The 25,610-nt window shown below is 54.0% G+C and overlaps 4 protein-coding genes and 1 long non-coding RNA gene across 5 annotated transcripts; 2 read left to right on the top strand and 3 right to left on the bottom strand.

The window, feature by feature from the left end:
• LOC129132261 (protein MRP-126-like) lies at positions 1 to 1,834 on the top strand. Its single transcript, XM_054651301.2, has 3 exons — positions 1 to 59; positions 863 to 1,021; positions 1,515 to 1,834. The coding sequence occupies exons 1-3, from the start codon at positions 51 to 53 to the stop codon at positions 1,698 to 1,700; spliced, it is 354 nt and encodes a 117-aa protein (XP_054507276.1). The 5' UTR covers positions 1 to 50; the 3' UTR covers positions 1,701 to 1,834.
• Positions 1,835 to 5,980: 4,146 nt separating this feature from the next.
• LOC143696226 (uncharacterized) lies at positions 5,981 to 8,564 on the top strand. Its single transcript, XR_013185655.1, has 4 exons — positions 5,981 to 6,051; positions 6,730 to 6,891; positions 7,475 to 7,612; positions 7,896 to 8,564. It is a non-coding gene; the product is annotated as an uncharacterized LOC143696226 (long non-coding RNA).
• Positions 8,565 to 16,487: 7,923 nt separating this feature from the next.
• Positions 16,488 to 17,408, bottom strand: LOC129132343 (uncharacterized). The gene is made up of 3 exons (XM_077191940.1): positions 17,068 to 17,408; positions 16,775 to 17,031; positions 16,488 to 16,651 (listed from the first exon to the last, which is right to left on the bottom strand). Exons 1-3 carry the CDS (start codon positions 17,406 to 17,408, stop codon positions 16,488 to 16,490), a joined length of 762 nt encoding a protein of 253 aa, XP_077048055.1.
• A 2,771-nt stretch (positions 17,409 to 20,179) lies between these two features.
• On the bottom strand, positions 20,180 to 22,079 carry LOC129132087 (uncharacterized). Its single transcript, XM_054651085.2, has 2 exons — positions 21,697 to 22,079; positions 20,180 to 21,195 (listed from the first exon to the last, which is right to left on the bottom strand). Exon 2 carries the CDS (start codon positions 21,192 to 21,194, stop codon positions 20,634 to 20,636), a length of 561 nt encoding a protein of 186 aa, XP_054507060.2. The 5' UTR covers position 21,195; positions 21,697 to 22,079; the 3' UTR covers positions 20,180 to 20,633.
• Positions 22,080 to 23,501: 1,422 nt separating this feature from the next.
• Positions 23,502 to 24,910, bottom strand: LOC143696224 (uncharacterized). Its single transcript, XM_077191941.1, has 2 exons — positions 24,439 to 24,910; positions 23,502 to 23,996 (listed from the first exon to the last, which is right to left on the bottom strand). The coding sequence occupies exons 1-2, from the start codon at positions 24,603 to 24,605 to the stop codon at positions 23,759 to 23,761; spliced, it is 405 nt and encodes a 134-aa protein (XP_077048056.1). The 5' UTR covers positions 24,606 to 24,910; the 3' UTR covers positions 23,502 to 23,758.
• Between the last annotated feature and the right edge of the window lie 700 nt (positions 24,911 to 25,610).

Consider the following 25,610-nt stretch of genomic DNA (forward strand, 5'->3'; position numbering starts at 1 on the left):
GGTGGCACCGGCCCTGCACCCGCCCCAGGGGACCTCGCTGCGGTGACAAGATGAGCAAGGCAAGTGCAGGGGGGGTATCTGGGGTGTCCGTGCTCTTTTCCAGGTCATCCCAGGTGTGAGGATCCTCAGGGGGCTTCTCTCCATCTCCACCCGGGGTCCCGGCTGGGCAAAACCATCTCCAGAGCCCGTGAGGACAGAGGTTTCCTCCTGGAAGAGGTTCCCGGTCACCAGAGAGGCTCCTGGACATCAGATCTCCCGCTCTGTGTCCCCACAGAGAGTTCTGGGGTGTTGTTACCTGCTCTGTGTCCCCACTGAGGGTTTAGGGGTGTTGTCACCTTCTCTGTGTCCTTACAGAGAGTTTTGGGGTGTTGTCACCTTCTCTGTGTCCCTACAGAGAGTTTTGGGGTGTTGTCACCTGCTTGATGTCTCTACAGAGGATTTTTAGGGTGTTGTTCACCTGCTTGGTGTCCCCACTGAAGGTTTTTGGGGTGTTATCACCTGCTGTGTGTTTTTGGGGTGTTATCACCTTCTCTGGTTGGTTTATCTGCAGAACCAGCCTCAGACCAGGCCCATTTTGGGGCCAAAATCAGCTCTGAGCTCTCATCTGTAGGTGCACAGGGCCTGCGAGGTCCTTCAGCCTCCTCGGAGAAAACTCCAAGAGCTCCAAAATGGAACAGTTCCTCCCCAGATTTTCTCCTTCAGCCTCCTTGGACAAGGAGGTCCTTCAGCCTCCAACAGCTCCAGAAAGGAATGTTCCTCCCCGGATTCTCCTGGATCCAGCCCATTTATCCCAGATTCTCCTGGATCCAGCCCAGATATCCCAGATTCTCCTGGACATTCCCAATGACCATTTCTCCTGCAGGGCCAGCAGAGCCAGGAGCAGCTGTCGGAGATGGAGAAGGCCATGGACGTCATCATCGACGTCTTCCACCAGTTCTCGCGCCGTGAGGGCGACAGGGACACCCTGACCAAGAAGGAGCTCAAGATGATGATTGACAAGCAGCTGGCCAATTACCTGAAGGTGAGGGGTTGGATTGTCCCCAGGGTTTGGGTTCAGCCCCTTCCTACTCTGCTCTCCTGCCCAACCACCCCATCCCAAACGTCCTCCACGAAGGAACCCTCATCCCCTTCTCTGCAAAAATCAGACCAAAATCTCCTTTTCCACCTGGAAGCCACACCCCAAACCCTTTTTTTTTTTTTGGTTTGGAGCTCACCTTCCTAAAGGCAAAGGAAAATTTTGTCTACCCAGGGGAGAAACTCTTGCTCTGCTCTCCTGCCCAACCACCCCATCCCAAATGTTCTCCATGGAGGAAACCTCACAGCTCTTATCCCTTTCTCTGCAAAAATCAGCCCAAAATCTCCTTTTCCTCCTGGAAGCCACACCACAAACAGCCCCCAAAAAACCCCATTTTTTTGGTTCGGAGCTCACCTTCCTAAAGCCAAAGGAAAATTTTGTCCCCCCAGGGATAAACCAAGATTTTGCCCTCACTTTGTCCCCTCTTTCTCCTTCACAGCACGTGAAGAACAAGGCCACCATCGACCAGATCATGAAGGACCTGGACGTCAACAAGGACGCCCAGATCAGCTTTGGGGAGATGATGCTGCTGGTCACCCGTGTCACCTGTGCCACCCACGAGCACCTGCATGAGGTGGAGGACCACCAGCACCAGCACCAGCACCAGCACCAGCACCACCACTGAGGCAGCGCCTCCGGGCAAAATCCTGGAGTTTGGAGAAGCTTCCAGAGCTGAATCCAGCCTTAAAATCCTCCCTCTCTCCCTCCTCTTCCTCCCAGCGCCGTGGTTTTGCTGCCAAATAAAGATTTCCAAAGCTCTCCGGTGTCTCCGTGGTTTTTTCTGGGTTTTTTCTCTCTTTTCCTCTCCTAAATCCACCTTGGGGACTTTGGGACTTTGGGACCACCAGCACCAGCACCACCACTGAGGCAGCGCCTCTGGACAAAATCCTGGAGCTCGGAGAAGCTTCCAGAGCTGAATCCAGCCTTAAAATCCTCCCTCTCTTCCTCCTCTTCCTCCCAGCACCGTGGTTTTGCTGCCAAATAAAGATTTCCAAAGCTCTCCGGTGTCTCTGTGGGTTTTTCTGGGTTTTTTTTCTCTCCTTTCTCACCTTTGGGACTGGAAATTTGGGATTCACCCCAGCAGCTGCTGGTGGCTCTCAGAGGTTGGGGTTGCACCCAGGATTTGATGAATTTCCAGGCCAAAAACTCCCATTTTTTGGCCTGGAAATTCTGCACAGATGTCCCAAGGCTGAGCTCTGGTGGTGGGCAGGAGCTGGGAGGAGGATGAGCACGAATTTCTGCAGAAAAACCCTTTTTAGGGCATTTTTGCTCCACAGATGGTGGTGGACACTTTAAGTTTTGGGCTTAAAAACTTATTTGTGGACAAGAACATGAAACAACCCCAATCCCTCACCCAGAACACCCCAAAAAGGTGAATTAGTAATAATTAGCTGCTTTTCAGAGGGAGAAGCTGGCTGGGAGCTTCCCAAACCCTTTTTGGGGCAGAAAAGCAGCAGAGCTGATTTCCCAAGGGTGACTCAAAGCCCTGAAACCGCCCAGCTCCGGGAAGGAACCTTCCAGAAACTTCCCCAAAGCAGCAAGAGCTGAAGCAAGACGCAATTAATTAACACAAGGCACAATTAACACAAGACTTCCCCGGGTTTGCTTCACCCCCAGGTTGCTTCAGCTTCCTCTGGAGCTGGTTTTGACACACAAAATGTCAAATTCCTCCTAACGGGGTCAAAGCTGCAGCAGGAGCAGGGAGCCCTCAGCTCTGCACCCCCAAAAAACGAGGTGTTTTAAACATGTTTATTTTTAAGATTTATTTTTAAGATTTATGTTTAAAATTTATTTTTTAAATGTAATAATAAATAATAACAACAAAACCCCCAAATAATAATAATAAATATTATTATTTTATATTATAATACATAATACACTATATTACATATATTATTATATCTTATATATTATATATTATAATATTGTTATATCTTATATATTATATATTATAATAATATATAATAATATTATATATAATAATATCATATATCATAATATTATATATAATATTAATATATAATATTATCTTAATATATAATATGAATGTGTTATCTTAAAGTATAATATAAGATAATATTACTTTAATGTATAATATATAATATAATACTAAATCAATTATAATATAATATATCTATTCTATTATATTATCTTAATATATAATAAAATACAATGTGATATGATATGATATGATATGATATGATATGATATGATATGATATAATATAATATAATATAATATAATATAATATAATATAATATAATATAATATAATATAATATAATATAATATAATATAATATAATATAATACAACAATTATTTATTTATTTATTTCTGTATTTATTTATTTATTTATTTATTATAATAATCCCCTAATAAGATATAATCAGAATAATCCCCTAAAAGACTCCGGGATCCGGAGGCGAGCCCGGGCTCCTGGTGCCACCTGCTGGGATGTGACATCGCCAGGAGGCGACACTTGCAGAGGCCGCCAGGTCCTGCCTGAGCTGCCACCGCCAGGGGAGCGCCGACTTTGTCCCTCATCCATGGAGAAATTTCCTAAACTTCGAGGTAGACTGGAACCCATAAAAGTGTGAAATTACAGAGAGTGAGAAACTGAGGTTTTTGGGATTTTTAGTATGCAAGATGGAGGGCACAGGGTGTTGTCCTGAATTTCCTCTTCATGTTTCTTCTTCCTCCTTCTTCATGGGTTTGGGTGGTATTTTGTAATTGGGTGGGAAAATCAGCATTTTGGGCTCTTTGGGATCAGTTATTGGGTTAAAAGGGAAAATAATCCAGGTGTCAGCTCTTAATTGGATAGTTTAGTGTTACAAGACCTTGGAACAAGAGATTGTTGGGCATTTTGTGCCTCCTGATGAAAAACTGCTGAGCTCACAGTAGTGAGACTGTTTTACTGATAAGAAATAATAAACACAATAATAAACACTTGAGTCCAAACATGAATTTCTGTCTCAAATGCCTTCAATCCAGACCCAGAGAAACCCACAGCTGGCACCCCCACAGTGATGCCCCAAACCCAGCACTGAAGGGAATCCCAAAAAATCCCCCAAAAGCTCCTGGGTTTCCCAAAGAGGGAGAGCAGCCAAGGCCGCTGCAGCTGCCCCAAAAGCAGCCAGGGACGTGCAGGGACTTGCTGCCTCTTGCCTCATCCTGCTGGGGAAGGAAAATTTGGCTCCAGCCCGTGGCTCGATCCCATTTCCAACCCACCAAGGGGCGTGGGTGGCTCTGCAGGCGCTCCTGTCCCAGCCGCGGGGAGATGCTGAGGGAGATCTGCCCCTGTCTGGAGATCTCGGTGCCCGAGAGGGGCACGCCCTGGGCAGGGATGGGATCCTGGCAATCCTGGGCAAAGGGAGGGATCTGGGCAGCCCTGGGCAAGGGGAGGGATCCGGGCAATCCTGGGCAGGGATGGGATCTGGGCAGCCCTGGGCAAAGGGAGGGATCCGGGGCAATCCTGGGCAAGGGGAGGGATCCGGGCAGCCCTGGGCAGGGATGGGATCCGGGCAATCCTGGGCAAAGGGAGGGATCTGGGCAGCCCTGGGCAAGGGGAGGGATCCGGGCAATCCTGGGCAGGGATGGGATCTGGGCAGCCATGGGCAGGGATGGGATCTGGGCAATCCTGGGCAAGGGGAGGGATCCGGGCAGCCATGGGCAGGGATGGGATCCGGGCAATCCTGGGCAGGGATGGGATCCGGGCAATCCTGGGCAAGGGGAGGGATCTGGGCAGCCCTGGGCAGGGATGGGATCCTGGCAATCCTGGGCAGGGATGGGATCCGGGCAGCCCTGGGCAGGGATGGGATCCGGGCAGCCCTGGGCAGGGATGGGATCCGGGCAATCCTGGGCAGGGATGGGATCCGGGCAATCCTGGGCAGGGATGGGATCCGGGCAGCCCTGGGCAGGGATGGGATCCGGGCAGCCCTGGGCAGGGATGGGATCCGGGCAATCCTGGGCAGGGATGGGATCTGGGCAGCCCTGGGCAGGGATGGGATCCGGGCAGCCCCACAGCTCCTCCGGGAGAGAATGAGCTGGGCTGGGAGTGGCTGCAGCCCCCGAGCCTTTCCCGGGTCCTGGGGATGGATCAGAGCCTGATCCCAGATCCATCGGGGCAGGATCAGAACCTGAGCCTGGTTCCATTGGGGCAGGATCAGAACCTGATCCTGGATCCGTCAGGGCAAGATCAGAACCTGATCCTGGTTCCATTGGGGCAGGATCAGAGCCTGAGCCTGGTCCCAGATCCATCAGGGCAGGATCAGAACCTGACCCCAGATCCATCAGGGCAGGATCCCATGGTGATCCCAGATCCATCAGGGCAGGATCCCATGGTGATCCCACATCCATCAGGGCAGGATCCTGTGGTGATCCCCAGGTGTCCTCGCCGTGCCACCACTGCCGAACCCACAAACCCTTTGTGTTCTAGACAGAAAAACCCCATTTTAGGGGATGAGAAATGCAGAATTTTACGTGAGAAGGGGAACCCCTGGCTGGTGTTTTTGGGCACCCAAGGAGGTGCTTTGTCCCTGACCTACATCCACCTTTCCAAGGTGCCTCCAGCCCGTGCCCGGTGACATTTAGGACAGCCTAAAAATGAGATTAACCCCCCTTTTCCTGCAGCAATTCTCCTGGTCTGTGACGTTTTGTGGGTGAACCCACAAACCCCTTGGGTTTTAGAGGAAAAAACCCCATTTAGGGGATGTGAAATGCAGAATTTTATGTGAGAAGGGCGTTTTTGGGCACCCGAGGAGGTGCTTTGTCCCTGACCTACATCCACCTCTCCAGCTGTGCCGTAAACATCCTGGGAGCGCAGGATAATGAGGGAGCCTCCCTGGGAAGAGAACAGGACTGACCGGAAGGAATCTTCTCCTCCTCCTCCTCCTCCTTCTCCTTCTCCTCCTCCTCCCACTCCCGAGCCTGCCCGGGGCTGCTCCGAGCCTCTCCCGCCACTCCCGGTGCGGATCCAGGTGAGGCTCCATCGCTTCTTTTTGTCTTTAAAATGAATTTTTGCGCTCGTGGGGTTGCCCTAGAACCGGTTTTAGCCGGCGGCAGGACGGGATCAGCTCCTTTGGGCACCTGCAGGAGCTGATTCATTCACCCCACAAGTGCCTGGGAGCAGCTTCCCTCTAATTGAGGCAGGGAAAGTGGAAAAAATGAGGGGGATCGAGGGGAAAGTCCTCGGAGAAGCTGGGAAAGGAAAGTTTCTTTTTAGCTCTGGTGAAATTGAATGCAGGAAGGATGAGGTGGGATGTTTGGGGTCTCATTGGAAGGGAAATTTGGGATTTTTGGAAGAGATATTTGGGAATTGTGGATGTTTAGGATCATTGGAAGGGATGTTTGGGATCATTGGAAGGGACATTTGGGATCATTGGAAGGGGGTTTTGGGATTATTGGAAGGGATGTTTGGGAGTTTTGGAAGGTATATTTGGGGTTTTTGGAAGGGAAATTTGGGATTTTCGAAGGGATGTTTGGAATAATTGAAAAGGATATTTGGGATTTTTAGAAGGGGTGTTTGGGCTCATTGGAAGGGATGTTTGGGATTATTGGAAGGGATGTTTGGGATTATTTAAAGGGATGTTTGGGGTTTTTGGGAGGGATGTTCCGGGGGGATTTTCCTGCCGCCCTGACAGCGTCTGCGGCCTCAGGTTCTGCTCCTCCCCAGGACTGGAGCCATGTCCAGGCTCATCAAAGCCATCACTGACATGATGCAGAGCTCCCAGGGCAACGCCAGGAAGGGCAGGAAATCGGAGACCTTCAGCAGGAGCGAGTTCAAGAAGCTGATCCAGCAGGAATTCGTTCCTGTCAAGGTAACAGCAGGGGCCGGAGAGGGGAAAAGAGGCTGGGAAAGGGACCTGGAATTGTTGGAGCGAGTCCAGAAGAGACCGCGAAGGTGATAAAGGGACTGGAGACATTTCCTGATGGATCCAGGCTGGGAATGCTGGGAATGTTGGGAATGTGGAGACCCCAGAGCCCCTCCAGGACCTGCAGGGGCTCCAGGCAAGCTGGAGAGGGATTTATCCTCAGGAACTGCAGGGACAGAGAGGCAGGATGGGCACCCACAGCCGGGCACTCCCCGTGGGCAGTTGGGGCACCCAAAATTCGGGATTTGGGCTCTGGGGGTGCTGCAGCCACCGGGTTCCTGCTGTCACCACATCCCCCTCTGCCCTCTGGGGTATTCTGGGGGGTGAGGGGGGGTCTGCAGCACCCACCCCACATCCAAGGCTGGGCTGGGGTCTCTCCTCCCTTGGGGTTTTCCCTGCGGAGCCCCCTCCCCTTTTCCCGCTCTGCAGCCCTGTTTGGACGGGTTTGGACCCTTCCAGCACCTCGGGCTGAGGGGCCCCGGCCCTTCCCCACCTCGGGAGGGGCTGACAGGGCCGCGTGTCCCCTCAGAGGTCCCCGAGCAGCAAGTCCAGAGCCGTCCCCCGGCCCTCGGAGCCCGACACGGAGCCCATGAACAAGGAGAGGGCTCCGGCCAAGCCCTGCATCTACTGAGGGCCCTGCGCTGCTCCTGGCACGTGGAGGGAGCAGGTGAGGGACACCAGGGTGGCGTCACCCGTGGGACACCTCCCAAGGTGGGGACCCCGTGCCCGGTGTCACCCGCAGGTGATGAGGTGTGGCCATGGTGGCGAGCCCAGCCCGGCGGGGAGGGTGGGATGGGGCAGGAGCTGGGCTCTGCAGGGCGTTTAATCAGCCCTAATTAAACCCGTGCAGTAATTGGGCACCAATCAGAGCGGGCTGGAGGGAGGGACCTCGAGTCCTGCCAGGTTTTGTGGGCGAACCCCCCTTGTGGGTTTCCCTCCCTTTTCCGTAGGATTGCTCCGATGCTGGGATCTCCTTCCAGGCTTTTCCTGCTCCTCCTTCCACGCCAGGAACATCCTGGGACGAGTGAGGACCAAGCCCAGCTCCACCAATTTACCTCCATGAGGCAAAAATATCCCCAGGTCTCCTTTGGTCCCCCTGCTCCAGTGGTGTCTCCTTGGGGTGCTTTAAAAACGCAGCTTTGAGGGCTTGGAGGGGGTGGTTGGGGGCAGATTTTCTCTTTTTTTCCTCATAAAAAGCAAAAAATCTCAACCCTGCTGAAATCTCAGCCCCTTCACCCCAGTTATTAATGGGGAGAAAGTGAAAAAAAAGAAAAAAAATCCCTGGTTAATAGGGCTGGGATGAGCAGGGGAATTATTTGATTATTTGATATCAGCCTGTACAGAAATGACGAGCCCAGAGTGGCAATTCCTGGGGGGAAATTAAAAGTTCATTTTTGTTGGGAGCTCATTTCCAGCTCATTTGGAGTCGGCAGCAGAGTTCCCACGGGTTTTTGAGGGGGTGGACACACCAAAAATGCACCTCAGGGAGGTGGATTTTCAGAGAGATCTTTCTGCACTGTAAATATCCCAAAGGCGATTTATTTCCCCTGCTTATTTTCCCCCTTCTCACACAAACGGTTGTAACACCACAAACACCCAATAAAAACCATCCAACCTGGTGCCTGCCTGGATTTTAGGAGCCTCCCAGCCCCAAAACCCCATCCTGGGCTGGCTCTGGAGAACATCCCAGCCCCAAAACCCCATCCTGGCTCTGGAGAACATCCCAGCCCCAAAACCCCATCCTGGCTCTGGAGAGCATCCCAGCCCTAAAACCCCATCCTGGGCTGTGTCCCTGGCTCTAGAGAACATCTCATCCCTAAAACCTCAACCCAGGCTGGCTCTGGAAAACCTCCCAGCCCTAAATCCCCTCCTTGGGCTGTGTCCCTGGCTCTGGAGAACATCCCGGCCCCAAAACCCCATCCTGGGCTGTGTCCCTGATTCTGGAGAACATCCCAGCCCTAAAACCCCATCCTGGGCTGCCTCTCCCAGCCCCAAAACCCCACCCTGGCTCTGGAGAACCTCCCAGCCCCAAATCCCCATCCTGGGCTGTGTTCCTGATTCTGGAGAACATCCCAGGCCCAAACCCCCATCCTAGGCTGCCTCCCAGGCTCTGGAGTGCAAGGAAACACCAACACCAGCAGGGTTTAGAGGATGTGACTCTTTATTGGGCACAGCCCAGCCCTTGCCAGGCTCCGGAGGGCACCGGGGAGGCTTCGGGACCCCCGGGGAGGTGACAGGGATCCGGTCCCCGTGCGGCCTTTGCTGCCAGAGCTGGGACAAGGCGATGGCCACGCTGTCACTTCATCTTCTGCTGCGGCATCTGCGGCACCTGCTGCTGCTGCTGCTGCTGGACCGGCATCTGCGGCTTCCCGTGGCAGCCGGAGCCACCGGAGCTGTGACAGCCGCCACCGCCCGAGCTGTGACAGCCGCCACCGCCCGAGCTGTGGCAGCCACCACCACCGGAGCTGTGGCAGCCCCCAGAGCTGCCGCCAGAGCTGTGGCAGCCGCCGCCGCCGGAGCTGTGGCAGCCACCGCCACCGGAGCTGTGGCAGCCACCGCTGCTCTGGCGCTGCTGCCGGTGGCACTGGTCCTTGTCCTGGCGGGAGCACATGGCGCTGTGCTGGGTCACCTGTGGGGACACAGCAGCTGGCAGGGCTTTGTCCTTCCTGCTCCTGCCCTTCCAGGCAGCAGGAATCCAGGTTTGGAGTTTGGAGTTCCTTTTCCCAGTCCCAGGCAGATCCCACATTTCTGGATTGCTTTCCCCCCTGGCATTGTCCCACTGAAGGTGTTGGGGACACTCAGGCTGTGCCTGGCATTCCAAAATCAGAGCCAAGACCCCAGACCCTCCCTGGGGGTGTTCCTTTTCCCAGTCCCAGTCAGATCCCACATTTCTGGATCCTTTTCCCCTCTGGCATTGTCCCACCCAGATCCCACATTTCTGGATCCTTTTCCCCTCTGGCATTATCCCACTGAAGGTGTTGGGGACACTCAGGCCATGCCTGGCATTCCAAAATCAGAGCCAAGACCCCAGATGCTCCCTGGGGGTGTTCCTTTTCCCAGTCCCAGTCAGATCCCACATTCCTGGATCCCTTTCCCCCCTGGCATTGTCCCAGTCAGATCCCACATTTCTGGATCCCTTTCCTCCCTGGCATTGTCCCACCAAAGGCGTTGGGTGTTGGATCACACTGCAACAGTTGGGGACACCCAGGCCATGCCCGGCTTTCCAAAACCAGAGCCAAGACCCCAGACCCTCCCTGGCTGGCACTGGGAAAAGGGATCCCAGTGTTCCTTGTCCCAGTCACAGCCAGATCCCACATTTCTGGATCCCTTTCCTCCCTGGCATTGTCCCACTGAAGGCGTTGGGGGCACCCAGGCCATGCCCGGCTTTCCAAAACCAGAGCCAAGACCCCTGACCCTCCCTCCACATCCCCACCTCTGCTCCCTCCGAACCCCTGGACTCCCTCCTCACCCACCCCAGAACAAAACCCAGCTCTGTTCCAGGTGTGGGGATCCCAACTCACCCCACCAATGGTTCTGGAGCCCCCCAGCTCTTACCTGAGCTGCTCGTGCAGGAAGAGATGAAGAAGGATGAGAGGCAATGAGGCTTTTGGGGACAGGAGCACTTTTATATCCTCTCTGCACACCCCACACGGAGAAGCCCCTCCCTGTCCCGTTCATTTAATTCGCTGGTGGCTTTTTAATTTTTTTTTTTTGCCTTCCCATTTCTGGGGCTCCTGGGGTGACTCACCCGATCCAGGCTGGGATTGCCTCTCCTTGTAGGTCGCCTTTCCTGTCCACAGAGCTTTAATTGCCGGCTCTGCCTGTGCAGGGCTGGGCTGGGGGAGCCGTGGGTGGCCCCGGTTTCCCCAGGTCAGGTTTGGTGTTGATCACACCCCGGGAGTGATTCGGGTTCAGGGGGAGATGAGGATGTCTCACCCCCAAACCACAAACCGCAGCTTCCCTCCAGGATGTCCTGAGGTTCTCTAGGCCTGCAACTCCCCTAAAAAACCAAAATGGGCCCTGAAACGACAAAAAACAGTTTTGGGAAAGGAGAAAACTCTGATTTAGCAGGAATTTCCTCTGCACTGGGGATGGTGAGGGGAATGTCCAGTGCTGTATCCAGTTCTGGGCACGCATGGCAAGAGGGGCTGGAGTGGGTCCAGAGAAGGGAATGGAGCTTTTCTCCCAGCCTGGAGAAAAGGGGGCTCAGGGGGAATTTCTGACTCTGCACAACTCCCTGACAGGAGGCTCAGATGGGAATCAGGAGGAATTTTTTTTCCTGGAAAGGGCGTCCAGGCCTTGGAAAAGGGGTTTGGAGTCACCTGGAAGTGTCCAAGGAGGGCCTGGCTGTGACCCTCTGGGTTTGGGCACAGCTTGGATTTGATGGCCTTGGGGGGCTTTTCCAACCTCAGGGATTTTGGGATTTGCCTGGAATCCCCTTTGGCTCGTTCCTCTTAGAACTGGTCAAAACACGGTGGGGCGACGAGGAAACTCCAAGGTTTCCAGCCATTGCCAAGAGCTCAAGCAGCTGGAATTCTTATTTTTGGAAGGAATAAGCCCTGCCCTGGGTAAGGATCCAGGATTAGCAAGGTGCTTAATTATGTGGTTGAGTCTCTCAGCCTGGGAACAAATCCATGGTTTTATTCCAGGTGAGCGGCTCCGGTGCTGCCAAAGGAGGAGGAGGAGGAGGAGGAGGAGGAGGAGGAGGAGGAGGAGCAGGGATCCCACAGGAGCCTTCGGCCACACACAGTTGTGGGCACCTGGCAGACCCCCGGGACTTTCTCCAGAGCTGCAGGAACACCCCTTTTGCATTTCCCCTGATCCCCAATTAGCTCCTAATTGGCCAGCAAATCCCGGATGCTCAGCCCCACACCGTGAGAGGCAATAATTTGGGATACTCCCTGTACCTTTCTGCTGCGTGGGCTGGGAATTCTTTAGGAGCATGGAGCTTGTTTGGCTTTGTCACTGCTTATGGAAGACATTGCAAATCGTTAAACTGGAAGCAAAAACTCCGGGTGGGAAATATTTTCCTTCCTCCCAAGCTCTCCTGTCTTTGATTTGTCTTTGTCCACGTTGATTTTATGGAGATGCAGACTGAGTGGTTCCTTCCACCCAAACCCCATCCACATTTGCTGGTATCCAAAACAGAGGATTTTGGGAAATTTGGGAGGACAGGGCAGGTGAGGGAACCTGGTGAGCAACCTGGAGTTTCTTTTGTGTTGCTAAACTCCTGCCACGATCTAGAACAGTGTCAGGACAAACTGTGCCTGGGTTTGGTCGCTGCTCTCCAATTGCGTTTTGTTCTGGCCTCAGCAGAAACGTGGTCAATAACCTCTGGGGAAAAAAAACACTCGAAGGAATTTTTGGCTCTTGGCATCTCCCTGTGTTCATTTCCTCGTGTTTTAATTGCTCTGAGTTTGTTAACAATGGGCAACCCTACGTTTTGTGGTCGGCCACCCCTTGAGAACGGTTTTTGAATTTGGGGGCTCAAGGCAAACCCCAGATTCGGACAAGGAGCCTTCCCGAGCCATCCCTGCTCCAAAAACAGGGAGTGAGCTGCTGCCTGCACCCTTTTCAGCAATGCCAGAAATTTCTGATCCTCCTGACGCACTCGAGAACAATCTTATCACGGTAACATCCATTTCATGAATGGCAATACCGGAGCAATAAATTACCCAATTCGTTTTAATTACAAGCTGAGAAGAAATTTAGCAGCTCGTTGTGTAACCATCGAGCAACGCCCCTGGCACGACCCAGGGCTCGGGCAGGGCTCGGGCACAGCGTTTCTAGAAAGGCTGGCTGGGGGTTTGCCACCAGCACGCTGAGGTACCTCCCTCGGGGGCGGCATTTTGGGGCCAAATGGCAAAAAAAAAGGTTTTTTTTTTTTTTGTCTATAGGACTCTTTGGCTCAAAACATCTCTGAAATTATGGATTATGGTGGCTCAAATGAAGTCACAGACCGATCCACACACAACCGTGCCAGCTGAGCAAAGCGTTTATTTCAGCACCCACAGACAAACTCAGGACAGGTTACAGGACACACCGGGGAGGGAAGGACACTTTGTCCTTGGAAATTGGAAATTCCTGGGCACATGCAAAGCTTTCAGAACGTGGCACAGGATCCAGGGCACTCCTGTGGATCACCTGCAGCTGGCGGGATGATCACTTCATGTTTGAGGACACTTGGTAGATTTGCTGCTGGCACTCCGGCGGCTTTCCATGGCAGGATCCCCCGCTGCTGCCATGGCAACCAGATCCGCTGCTGCCATGGCAACCAGATCCGCCGCTGCCATGGCAACCAGATCCGCCACTGCTTCCACGGCAACCAGATCCGCCACTGCTTCCACGGCAACCAGAACCGCTGCTGCCATGGCAACCAGATCCACCGCTTCCATGGCAACCAGATCCGCTGCTCCTTTGACAACCAGACCCGCCACTGCTTCCACGGCAACCAGACCCGCCACTGCTACCATGACAACCGGATCCACCACTGCTCCCATGGCAACCAGACCCGCCACTGCTACCATGACAACCAGATCCACCACTGCTCCCATGGCAACCAGATCCGTGGCTGTGGCAGCAGGACCGTTCCTGCTGGTGGCACTGGTCCTTGTCCTGGCGGGAGCACATGGTTGGAGACCTGCTGGGGAAACTCATCTGTGAGTGAAGGCCATGAGCGGGGACACTGGAAGTGTCCGAAGCTGTGGGAGAGGATTTACAGCGATTTCTGTGAGCCAGAGAGAAGTTTGAGAAGAGGATCTGTGTTCAACCCTGAAAGGATTTTCTACTGAGGTTGTTGACACAGAAACCAACAAAGAAACAAGGAGAAATAAGAGAAACCTTCAACTGCCTGTTACAATGAGCACTTTGTTTGTCTGTCATGACCAATAAGTGTAAATTTATGAGTTTTGTAAGAATGTATAAAAATCATGCATCAAAATCAAAATGGTTTGAAGCCTTCTGAAAAAGGGGAGTTGCTTTGCATTGTCTCCGTCTCAACCATGACACGAGGCTGTGTTGGATGGGACTTGGAGCACCCCGGGATGCGCTAGCGGGGGATGTCCCTAAAATCAGTGAGCAGATTTTAAGGTCTCTTCTATCCCGACCCATTCCATGACTCCATAATTCCATGGCTTCACGGTTCTAAGCCAGGTTCTTGAGCAGGAGAAGAGTTATCCCCGTACATCTGCCTGTGGTGGCTCCTTTGGTCATGTACATCAGAGAGAAGTGAAAAGAGCCGGACAAACTCCAGAGCAAGACACGCAGAGCCACCTGAGCCAGGGATTTTTACATTTTCCCACTCGGCAGAAGGACTGAGATGGAGATAGGACGTGGAAGAGAAGTCCCAAAGAGCTCAGGATTGGGGAGAAGCTGGAGAGCGTTAGGAGAGTAAAAATCGGATGGATCTGGACTCACTTGGATCAGAAGGAGCTTGAGAGCGTTAGGAGAGTAAAGATCGGATGGATCTGGACTCACCTGGATCAGAAGGAGCTGGAGAGGCGACGCTGAGGAGCTGAGACGCTGCGGAGAAACGCGGAGCGAGGGCTTTTAAAGGCTGGCTTGGGCTTCTCCTCCGGAAACCAGCTGGGGCCCCACTGGAGGGACCTGATTGCTCAGCACCCCGAGCACTTGGCTAATTGGGAGTTTTTGCTGTGCTGTTTTGACACACGGAGCTGATCGATATCCTGACATCCCTCTCGTTACTCCATAAAAATGTTAATTGCCCACCACGCCTGGCCCGGTGGGGCGCGGGGCTGGGAGAGTTTGGGGTGGTTTTTGTCATCTTGGATTGTGGCATTTACCTGTTCTTTGTGCCCAGATCCTGAACTGAGATGGGACGGGTGTTAGAGGGTGGGAAGGTGGGATTGTGGGATCTGATTGTGGGGTTGTAAAGGAAACCCAAAAATGAAAGAGAAAGGGAACAAAAAGGCTGTAGTGGTGGGTAGTAAATTAAACATAATTGGACAGGGCATCAAAGAAATATCAAAAATTCTGAATAAAGTCAGCAAAGAAGCACTAAAAGCAGTGCTGGGATTTTTCGGGCCAGTCCTTTTTTTACTTTAAGGCTTTCAACCCAAACAGAAGGAATTTAAAGCCCGTAGGATGTAGAGAATGTTCTGGTAGGAGTGGGAGGACATGGGGATCTTTGTCTTACACGCTCTGCTTTGGGGACAAAAGTGTCTTTGTACCCATGGAGAGCTCCAGGCCTAATCTCCTGCAGGACTCTAGAGGCCACTGTGATATTAAAAAAAGCCTGGACTAAATGAAAATAAAATACAGATTCCAGAAGACCCCTTGGTCCCCAGTGGAGCTGAATTGCTGGAACTGATAGATGAGGAAATCCGAACGCGGCTCGGGATATTTCACAAACATCGGGAGAATGGAAATCCTTGTGAAACTCATTATTCACGATTAATTACAGCCCTGATTCCGTGATGGGGATAAACCTGTTCCATCGATGGAGACAAACACCTGAGCAGGGCCCGGGGGCACCTGGGCCCACGGATGGGGCAGGACTGTGCTGACCCCACAGCTGCTCCCTGTATCCCCTGCAAAGCTCCTGGTTCTTGGAGAGGCATCCCTGGATCCACAGACACCATTCTGAGTGGGGAAATGGCTTTTTTTGGGGTCGTTTGTTGCTTTTATGAAGGAATTGCCCATGCAGAAGCTGGCGAGGGAGGCTTTGGGTGGTGTCACTGTCAGTGTCCACCCTAAAACCCCCACCCTGCACCTGCTTTTGCTTTTTTCCCTTCTCCAGCAGGAGGAATCCCCACCCTGGGAGGTGGCTGATGGTGCCATGTGCCACGTCCTGACTCAGGAGGGGATGGAGGCGTTCACCAGGGCTGGGGAGGCGCCGGGAGCTCCGAGCACGCGGTGCTGTGACTCACAGCGGCTCCACATCCCTGCCTGGCCCCAGAAATCCTCCCTGGGGGTCCCTCTCCCAACCCCACCAGAGATTTGTGAGCTTTCAGAGCCATTCCCAAATCCTCTTCCTGCCTTTTTTCCCCAGGGCTTTTTTTTTGGAGGTTTTTGGCGCCAATCCAGCTGCACCCGTTGCCTCATGGTCCCAAACAGACCCTCTGCTTTTCCCCTCTCCGTTAAAAAGTGGATTTTTCTTACACAACTTCATTAATATTTAATTACACCCTTGCATAAACACCCCGTGATGAAAACTGTTACTTTACCAAGCAGGAAATTGCCTGGAGTGGGAACGAGGAGCCGCCAGGTGGAACCACCCTGGAGCCTCCTTGTGAGGCCGCTGCAAACCCAGCTCTGGCCACCAGAAGGACCCGGAGCCACTCAGAGGGATGAGGAGATAGAAACACGAATGCGAGGGGCGTTTGAGACAGCATTTTTTTATTTATTGCCTCCACATCTGCTGTGAAACGAGGTGAAAAGCATTTTAAATTTCACAGCATCAGCGGGTCACAACTTCAGAGCGCGTTACAAGCAGAGCGACAGAGCAGAGATGGGTGACAAAGCAGGACAAGGGAGGGGGGACAGGGACAATTCCCTTTGTTTCCCCTCACTCCTCGGGTCCTTTATTTGATCTTCCGGGCTGGCATTTTGCAGACCTGCTTCTGCTGCTGGCGGGGGATGCCCTTGGCCATGGGGACACAGCCTTGCTGGACTGGAGGGGGACAGGGACAGGGACAGGCCTGGACTGGAGGGGGACAGCTCTGGACTGGAGGGGGACAGCTCTGGACTGGAGGGGGACAGCTCTTCACAGGGATGCTCTTCACGGGAGGGGGACAGGGACAGGGACAGATCTCCACTGGTGGAGGACAGGTCTGGACTGGGATGCTCTTCACGGGAGGGGGACAGGGACGGGGACAGATCTGCACTGGTGGAGGACAGGTCTGGACTGGGATGCTCTGCACTGGCTGGGGACAGCTCTGCACTGGGATGCTCTGCACGGGCGTCCCACAGCACGGCTTCCCCCCTTGGGCCACTGTCCCGTGGCACCTCTCGGAGCACACAGACCTCCCGTAACCCTGGCACCCCCCTGAACCCCCGTAGCTGTACGTGGGTCTCCTGACACAGCTGGACCCCCCTCCATGGCACGAACCCGAGGAGCCCTGGCACCTTTCAGCACACACGGACCTCCCGTAACCCTGGCACCTTTCGGAGCACACGGACCTCCCGTAACCCTGGCACCCCCCTGATGCCCCGTAGCTGTACGTGGGTCTCCTGACACAGCTGTCCCCCGCTCCATGGCACGAGCCGGAGTAGCCGTGGCAGCGCTCGGCGCAGCGGGGCTGCCGGTAGCCGTAGTGCCGGTAGTCGTGGCCCCTCATGCCCTCGACGCCCTCGCCGTGGCAGCCCGAGGAGGAGCCAGAGGAGCAGCAGGTGGAGTAGCCGTAGCGGAAGGGCGTGCGCCGTGTGTCCAGCCAGGAGCCAGAGGGGTCGTACCAGGTGGAGTTCAGGTTGAAGAAGGATTCTCTTCCTGAGGAGTAAATCATGGCGGGGCTCTGGGGGGAAAAGGCCTGGGGAAGAGATGGGTTGGTGTCAGCGTCTCCTCTGGTTCTGTTTGACTTCCCTTGGGGTTTGTCCTGAGGGCTTGGATCCAGTAAACCTGGGGAAGAGATGGGGTTGGTGTCAGCGTCTCCTCTGGTTCTGTTCGATTTCCCTTGGGGTTTGTCCTGAGGGCTTGGATCCAGAGGAAATTCCTGCAGTTGCCCAATGCTGGTGAGATTGTATCCAAATTGCATCCAAACCCTCTTTCTGACCTTCCCTTTCCCATTTTTCACCTCCAAGAGCAAAACCGACCAACATGTGGTGGCACCGCTGTAAATCCCACCCCAGGTCCCTCAAGAGCTTCTCCCGTGTCAGAGCATGGCCTGAAAGTCCAGGTGTTTGACCTCCCAAACCCAGACCCCCATCCAAGAAGAGATGAGCCTCACCAGATCTCAAATGAAGACAGGAAGTGGAGCAGAATGTGAGAGGCCAAGGGGCTGAGGGCTTTTATAGAGCTCTGAGAGTTCCCCTGAACGTGAAACACGCAGCAGGAACGAGGATTAAATTATTTATTGGCAAAACATCTCCTCCATTTGGATGCTGTTCCCGGTGCCTGGCATGTTCTGCTTGACTCACCATTTCTGATAAGCATCTTTTAATTATAACATCGGTCCCCAGCGGGGCACATAAAAGACTTGAGACGGCCTAAGCCCCATTTTGGATGTGTGAGCCAGGTAATAAAGGACTTATTCACCCTCTGCAGGGTGACCTGTGAGTCAGGAGCTCCGGCCCTCCCCTCCTGCTGCCCGTCAGGAGCATTTCCAGGTGAAGCACGAGCAGGTGATGGGAAGAGCCAGCTCAGAGTCACCAAAAGCAAATTGTGCCCGTCGGTTTCCGTGATGCTGGGGTTGGCTCTGGGCATGAGGGAGCCAGGGCAGGCAGGGCCTGACACGGCTTTTCCAGGGAATTTCTGGCTGCCTCATTCCTGGAAGTGTCCAAGGCCAGCTTGGACAGGGCTGGGATGGTGGAAGGTGCCTGTGGGAGTTGCAGTGAGATGATCCCTAAGGTCCCTTCCAACCCAAACCTTTCCACGATTCTGTTTTTTCTCCATTCCAGACTCGCCCCTCCCCTCATCCCCAAGTTGGTTTTTTGAGGTCCCTCCCAACCCAAACCTTCCTGCGATTCTCTTTCCTCCCCATTTCTACATTCCAGATTTGCCCCTTCCCTCACCCCCAAGTTGATTTTTTGAACCCTCCCAACCCAAACCATTCCATGATTCTCTTTCCTCTCTATTTCTACATTCCAGATTTGCCCCTTCCCTCACCCTCAAGTTGGTTTTTTTGAACCCTCCCAACCCAAACCTTTCCACAATTCTGTTTTTTCTGCATTCCAGATTTGCCCCTTCCCTCACCCCCAAGTTGGTTTTTTGAACCCTCCCCACCCAAACCATTCCACAATTCCGTGGTTCTGCCCCAACTTTTGTGAGGTTTTTTGGCAAAGTCTCTCCCCCAGCAGCCTCGGGGTTAAACTGAGGGAGGTTTGGACTGGGTGGATGAAAAGCCTGGGGGTGAAAAAGGGGCTGATTCTGGTGCTGGTGCATTAAAACCGTGGACAATGGGATGGACTTGGAAAATCCTCAAATTGGGGTGAGGAACTGGGATGGGGGAAATGGGATGGATGGGGGAAATGGGATGGGGAACTGGGATGGGGGAAATGGGATGGGGGAACTGGGATGGGGGAAATGGGATGGGGGAAATGGGATGGGGGAAATGGGATGGGGGAACTAGGATGGGGAACTGGGATGGGGAACTGGGATGGGGGAAATGGGATGGGGGAAATGGGATGGGGGAAATGGGATGGGGAACTGGGATGGATGGGGGAACTGGGACAGGGGTACTGGGATGGGAGGGCTGCTGAGAAGCAGCTTGGGAGACAAACTGGACCAAATCAGACCTGGAAGCGAGGGCTGAGCTGGGCCTTGGTCTGTGGGCCCCGAGTCACCGTGTTGGGAACTGGGAAGAAAATCCCTAATAAAAAAAGGACTCTCCCGAGGTAAATCTCACAGGTAAGTGGTGTTTTTATTTGGAATGAGACACGAGAAAAAGGAATTGCTGTGGCGAAGAAAACGAGGATGAATTTCCCTTTTTTGCCCTCCCAGCTCTCTGTGGCGGTTGTTTGAGGACACGCCCGGGCGATGCCGAGGCAACACAAAGAAATTACAAAGAAATTAAATGATTTATTTTCATGCCCTCTGTGGGAGGCTTTTTTGGCAAAGCGAGGAGAAGCAGCAGGTTACCCCTGGGCCTGCACCTTCCTGCAGGAGCGAAAAGGCATCCCCGGCATGCACAGCCACCCCTCCCGTGCCGGGCCACGCGCTTATTATCATAATTAGCATGCAAATGAGGATGTGCACTGCTGCCATTCGGGGGATGAAGGTGCTGGGCGCAGAGCAGATGTTGGTGCCCGGCTCTGCCCATGCCGAGCTCCCGGGGTGGGTGAACCGCGGTGGGGAGGATTTTCCAACCTGGAGAAACCCCCGAGGGCAGAGCTGAAACCCTGACTCCGATTTAAACGTACGAGTTTCCTCGGGAGAGTCTGAATGGCTTTCAACATCTTCTCGTTGCAATGTTGGTGGGCAAGAAACAGAGGAACCGAGGGTTTGCTAAATAATTTTCAACTTTATTTTTGATTTTCCAACCTGGAGAAACCCCTGAGGGCAGAACTGAAACCCTCCCGTGTGAGCCCTGATTTAAATGCACGAGTTCCCTCGGGAGAGCCTGAATCGCTTTCAACATCTTCTCCTTGCAATGTCGGTGGGCAAAAAAGAGAGGAACCGAGGGTTTGCTAAATAATTTTCAACTTTATTCTTGAATACACGGGGAGAGGATAAAGCTGCAGGAGTCTGAGATGCTCCCGCCTTTACAGTGGTTCCTTTTTTCCTTGCAAAGTCCTGGAGCTGCTTCCCAACAGCCTTGGAGGTGAAGCCCGGCAGAGCAGACCCGTGACGGTTCCTCTGTGTCCGAGTGGCCTCAGGCGGGGGAAAACCAAAACCCGGCAGGGGGAGAACGCCCCGAATTTAAAAATTTAAAAAGTGTCGGTGCCGGGGCCAAGCGGGGCATCCCCAGATCGGCAAAAAGCAGCAGCGAGCCCAGAACGGCGCTGGGAGCGTCCCTTGGGCCGGGGGCGAACCCCCCCAAACCCAGCCAGGAGCTGGGGAGGGGTCCCTGGGCTCAGTTCTTCACGCAGAGGGGCACCAGCGTGACCTGCTTCTGCTGCTGGTGGCCGGGATGTGGTGGCAGGGGGACAATGGGGGGACAGCAGCGCCGGGAGGGCCGCGGGCAGCAGGGCACGGGCCGGGGGCGTCGCTGGATGCAGGGGCAGCGGCGCTGCGGGGGCTGCAGGACCACCGGGGGTTCCTCATCCTCCTCGGGACGTTGCTCCACTCGCCTGCGGGGCTTGCCCGGGTCGGGCTCCGGGCACGGCGGGCACGGGCGGTGCTGCTGCAGCGGCCGCCGGTGGATCCTGACGGGCGGGGGGCACACGGGGGGCACCGGGCTCACCTCCACCCGCCGCCGGGGCTTGCAGCTCTGCGGGGCCGGGCAGCAGGAGGGCCGGGGTGGGCACAGATGGCCGGGGTGGCAGCTCTGGGTGGAGCCCTCGGTGTCGTGGCTGAGGCTGCCGGGGTCGGGGCAGGTTTCGGGGGGCTCGGGGCAGTGCCCGGTGCAGCTCGGTGGTGTCCAGCCCTGGTGCTGGCACAGGTCGTGGTCGGCGCCGCCTTTCTGCTGGAGCATCCTGGGGGCAGAGATCACAGAATCGGGGAGTTATTGAGGGTGGAAAAGAATTCCGGGGTCATCCAGTCCAGCCTGAGATGGATCAACACCACCCAGCCGAGAGCCACGTCCAGGAATTCCTCGGGCACTCCAAAGCTCCCTGGGCAGCCCCTGCCAAGCCCTGACCCCTTTCCAGGGGGAAATTCCTCCGACTCCAACCCGAGCCTGCCCTGGCCCAGCTCTCATCCTGTCCCTGTTCCCTGGGAGCAGAGCCCGACCCCCCCCCGCTGTCCCCTCCTGTCAGGGACTTGTGCAGATCCCAAAATTCCCCCCCGAACCTCCTTTTCTCCAAGCTGAGCCCCCCCAGTTCCCTCGGGAGCTGCTTCTCCCATGACTCACAAAATCCTTTGAGGGTGACCAAGCCCTTGGGCATAAACAACCCGGGAAAACGCAAACAAAACACCGACGCCTTTTGTTTGTTTCTTTTTGCTTTTTCCAAGGAATCTGAGAACATCCAACTCACCCTGCGAGCAGAAACGGACGGGCTGAGCAGGGAATCGGAGTCCTGAGCACGGAGAGCCGGGGCTGGAAGCTTTTATATGGGCCGAGCTCTGCAGGGAATGAGGCACGTCCTGGGAATGAATAGCTGAGCACTGAGGCCTCTGCCGTGTGTGTGTGTGCCGTGTGTGTGTTTTGTTCCTGGAGCTCTCTGCCGGCTTAATCAGCCCCAATTAACGCCTGGCCCGGTGTGGGCAGCGCTCTGAAGAGGCTGTGGCCATTATCCCATTAGTCCTGGCCGGGCTCGGATGGGCTCCTGCCCCGCGTTAGTCAGACGGGATCCCGGGATGGGATGCGGATACCTGGGATGCCGGGATGCTGAGTGATGCGCCCAGAAGGGGACTCTGCTGGCGGTGGGAAAACCACAAAAATTGCCCAGGGGTCCTTCCAGAGGAAGGGGAGGGAACCCAGGGTGGCCCCAGCGCCGGGTGCTGCTGCTGTGGGAGATGGGAACCCGGGATTCTTGCGGACACCGGGCACGGGGGGACAGTGGCAGGCTGGGCATGGGATGTTTGGGGGTTTATTCCCTGATCTAAATGGATTAAATTAAATTAATTCGCTCCCAAATGCGGAGCACCTTGGCTACGGCGAGGAAAAGCCTTTTATGTGCGGAAAGTCTGGAATGGGGACACCAGAGGAGCGATGACCTCACACAGAAACAATTCCAGGCCCTGCCAAGGACCGTGTCCACCTTTCTGGCATTTTTGCTTTGTGGAGCTGCTCCAGTTTGCATTTCTGTGGCCGAGACGTGTTTGAAGTACCAGGAAAATTCCTCTCCCAGGAGCCCCGCGGGGCTCCAAAGGCATTTCCATGCGGAGTAAGGGACGCTCGGAGCTCTGTCCGGTGGAATTTGGGTTTGAATCACTGCGAAAAGCATCCGCAGAATTCGGGGGTGTGGCTCCAGGGCTGCGCTGGCACCTGACAGGGCCCTGCTGTAATTTATTCATTTATTCCGTAGCTACAGGAGAAGTGGAATTGCCTGGCAGGAAGCCACGGGATTTGTGTGGAAAGATGAAAAAGACCTCGGGATCTGTTAGGGCCGAGCAGGATTTTAGGTTTAGAACTCATTGCCAGAGCCCCAGGTTGATGCTGGGCTTGGATTTTTTTTTCACATTAAAGGAATTTTGGAGCCACTTCCCAAGGATTTCACAAATCCCCAAGTGTGAATATTTAATTTCTGATCTGGTCTCTTAAAGCTTCCCACATTTTAAGAGAACCCAGAGAAAATGATTCAGTGTTTCTGGACCCTTCAGTCTGGACCTGAATCTGATCAGCCTGGGCCAGTGGGAGGTGACCCTGTCCATGGCAGGGGTGGGAGTGGGTGAGCTTTAAAATCCCTTCCAACCTGAATGACCCTGGTCTGTTTATTAATTTAAAAACCTTTAAAAGCTCAGCAAGAGCTTTTAAATCTGGGAAGATTCCCATTAGGAATAGAAGACCTCCAGCTCTGGCTTTAGGACCACAGAGATGCTTTCGTCTCAAACTGGATCTCAAATGAGCAGGAGAAAAATTAATTAAACTGATTAAACTGATGAATTAAACTGTCACCTCTTGCTGAGGTGACATTTTTCATTTGCAAGTCCCATTTTCCCCCAGGTGAACCCGAAGAGTTCACCAGGTACAGCGAGGCGTTGTCGTCACAGAATGCCAAACATGCAAAATTAATTACATTAATCAATTAGGCAAATGCTAAACACATCCCACACTACTGTTTAAGGGATAAAGAGAAATGAATAAACATAACCCAGGAGTTTGCAGGGTCAGAAGTTACAAATTTTATTGTCTTTCATGGCTAATTGGGGATTAAATAAAGAGAAGGGAGAAGGAAACGGTCCCATCACCAAGAGAGGAAGGAAGAGCAGCGCCAGAAACTCGCTGGGCAGCGGCTTCAGGGCACAGCCAGGGGACTAAAGGCACCAAAAAGAAATTCTAGGTGTCCAAGCACAGCAGGAGAAGCGTTGGGGTTGGGATCCATGTCCAAATCCGTGTCCAAATCCGTGTCTGAGCCGGAGGTGCGCCAGGTGAGCTCAGTTGCCGCAGCAGCCGCCGCAGCAGCCGTTGTTGTTGTTGCTGATGGTGTAGCAGCAGGACGTGGGCATGCAGCAGGACTGCATGGGCATGCAGCAGGGGCTGCAGCACTGCATGGGGCTGCAGCACATGGGGGTCTTGCAGCAGCGGGGGCTGCTGTAGCAGCACACGGAGTAGCTGTTTCCTCCGCCGCAGCACCCGTTGGGCATCTTGGAGGTGGTGGGAGAGGAGGCGGAGCTGGAAGGAGCAGAGAGAGGCTGTGAGGGGGAGCAGCAGGTTTGGAGTTTGGGGGGAACTCAAGGCTCTGGTTATTCAATTCAGCTTTGGGGGTCCAAACCCAGGCGTGTCCTGTTTGGAAATTGTGGCAGCAGCTCTGGGTTTTTCTCATGGTGCAGGTGCCCAATGGCTCATTCTGGTGTCTTAGGAGGAGCAGCCCACTCTGGACCCTTCTGGAATGTTCTCCATGCCGCTCCCCTGCATGGCCCCGTTGGTACTCCCAGAACCTCCCCGAACATTCCCAGCTCATCCCCTTGTGCAGAGTTCGTAAAACCCCAACGTCCAATCCCCATCCCAGATGCCCAAAACTACTTGGATCTGCTATAAATATCAGATATCCAAATTTTAGATATCCAAAATTCCCCTTTAGGAGGTGAGGGAAGGGTTCGAAGTTCTCACTTACCCTGCTGAAGAGTGAGGAGAGCTGAAGGGAGGAGAAGATGAGCGAATGAAGTGAGCTGGGCCCGGAGCCCTTTTATACTCCCGGCCATCCTTCCTCCTGGAAGTGAGACAGCCATTGACCATTCCAGCTTCCCTGTTTATCCATCCAAACCCATATTTTTTAGCCATAGGTGTCGCCTGGAATTTGCATTTCGCCTCATTACTGATGATCACCACGCTCCTTCTGCCTCGTCATGGTTTAGCCTGGAGATAATCAAAGGGCTCCCGTGAATTTGGATGAATTTGTCCTCCCCACAACCTTGTGAGGGAGCTAAAAAATGCGGCCTCGTATCTGCTGGATGGAGATGTTCTGGGACTGACTCAGCAGCAGCTGGTGCTGAATCAGAGCTGGAGCCCAAACCCAGCCCCGGTGTCGTGCCGGTCGTTCCGCGGGGATGGCGTTTGGAGCAAATTGGGAAAACGTCAGGAAAATGGGGATGTTTGTTTGCTCCTGGTCACTGGATGTGCACGTGAGGAGGGAGCCAGGGGTGTTTGGGATGTCTGGGGCTCAGTCACCCGCACGTGACTCCGTGCAAATGCATTCTGGAATGGTTTGGGTTGGAAATGATCTTTGAGATCATCCAATTCTGCCCCTCTGCAGGGGACATGGGCAGGGACATGTCCAGGCTGCTCAGAGTTCCATCCAGCCTGTCCTTGGACACTTCCAGGTTTGGGAAGTTCTCCCTTTATTTATTAATTTTTATTTTTATTGGTATTTTTATTAACATTTCAATTAAAAGGTTAAAGGGCAGCTCTGCCTGTATAAGAGGCAACACGAGGGATGGTGGCTCCAGGATTGGGAGTGGAGCACCCCAAATCAACATTTCCCTCCTGCAGCCTCCCCTGGCATCCAGCTGAATTACAGGAATTCTGGAATCCTGGCCCTGAGCAGGGACGGACGGTTTTGCACTTGGCACAGGACCCTCTGAGGGTGTTGGAAATGGAGGGAGCCCAGAATGAACCAAAAATGAGAAGATTGAGGTGGAAGAGAAGGGCTCAGCACAGAAACTGCTCCTCGCTGGGCTGGTGGAGCTGAGTGGGAGGCAGGGACTCAGGAAGAGACTTTGTTGAGGTGAAACCATTTTCTGTGAGGGACAGAGGAAGGGAGGGACGTCAAGGTAGGGCAGAGCCTTG

The sequence above is a fragment of the Agelaius phoeniceus genome, chromosome 31 (genome assembly GCF_051311805.1).
Source record: "Agelaius phoeniceus isolate bAgePho1 chromosome 31, bAgePho1.hap1, whole genome shotgun sequence".
Lineage (NCBI taxonomy): Eukaryota > Metazoa > Chordata > Aves > Passeriformes > Icteridae > Agelaius > Agelaius phoeniceus.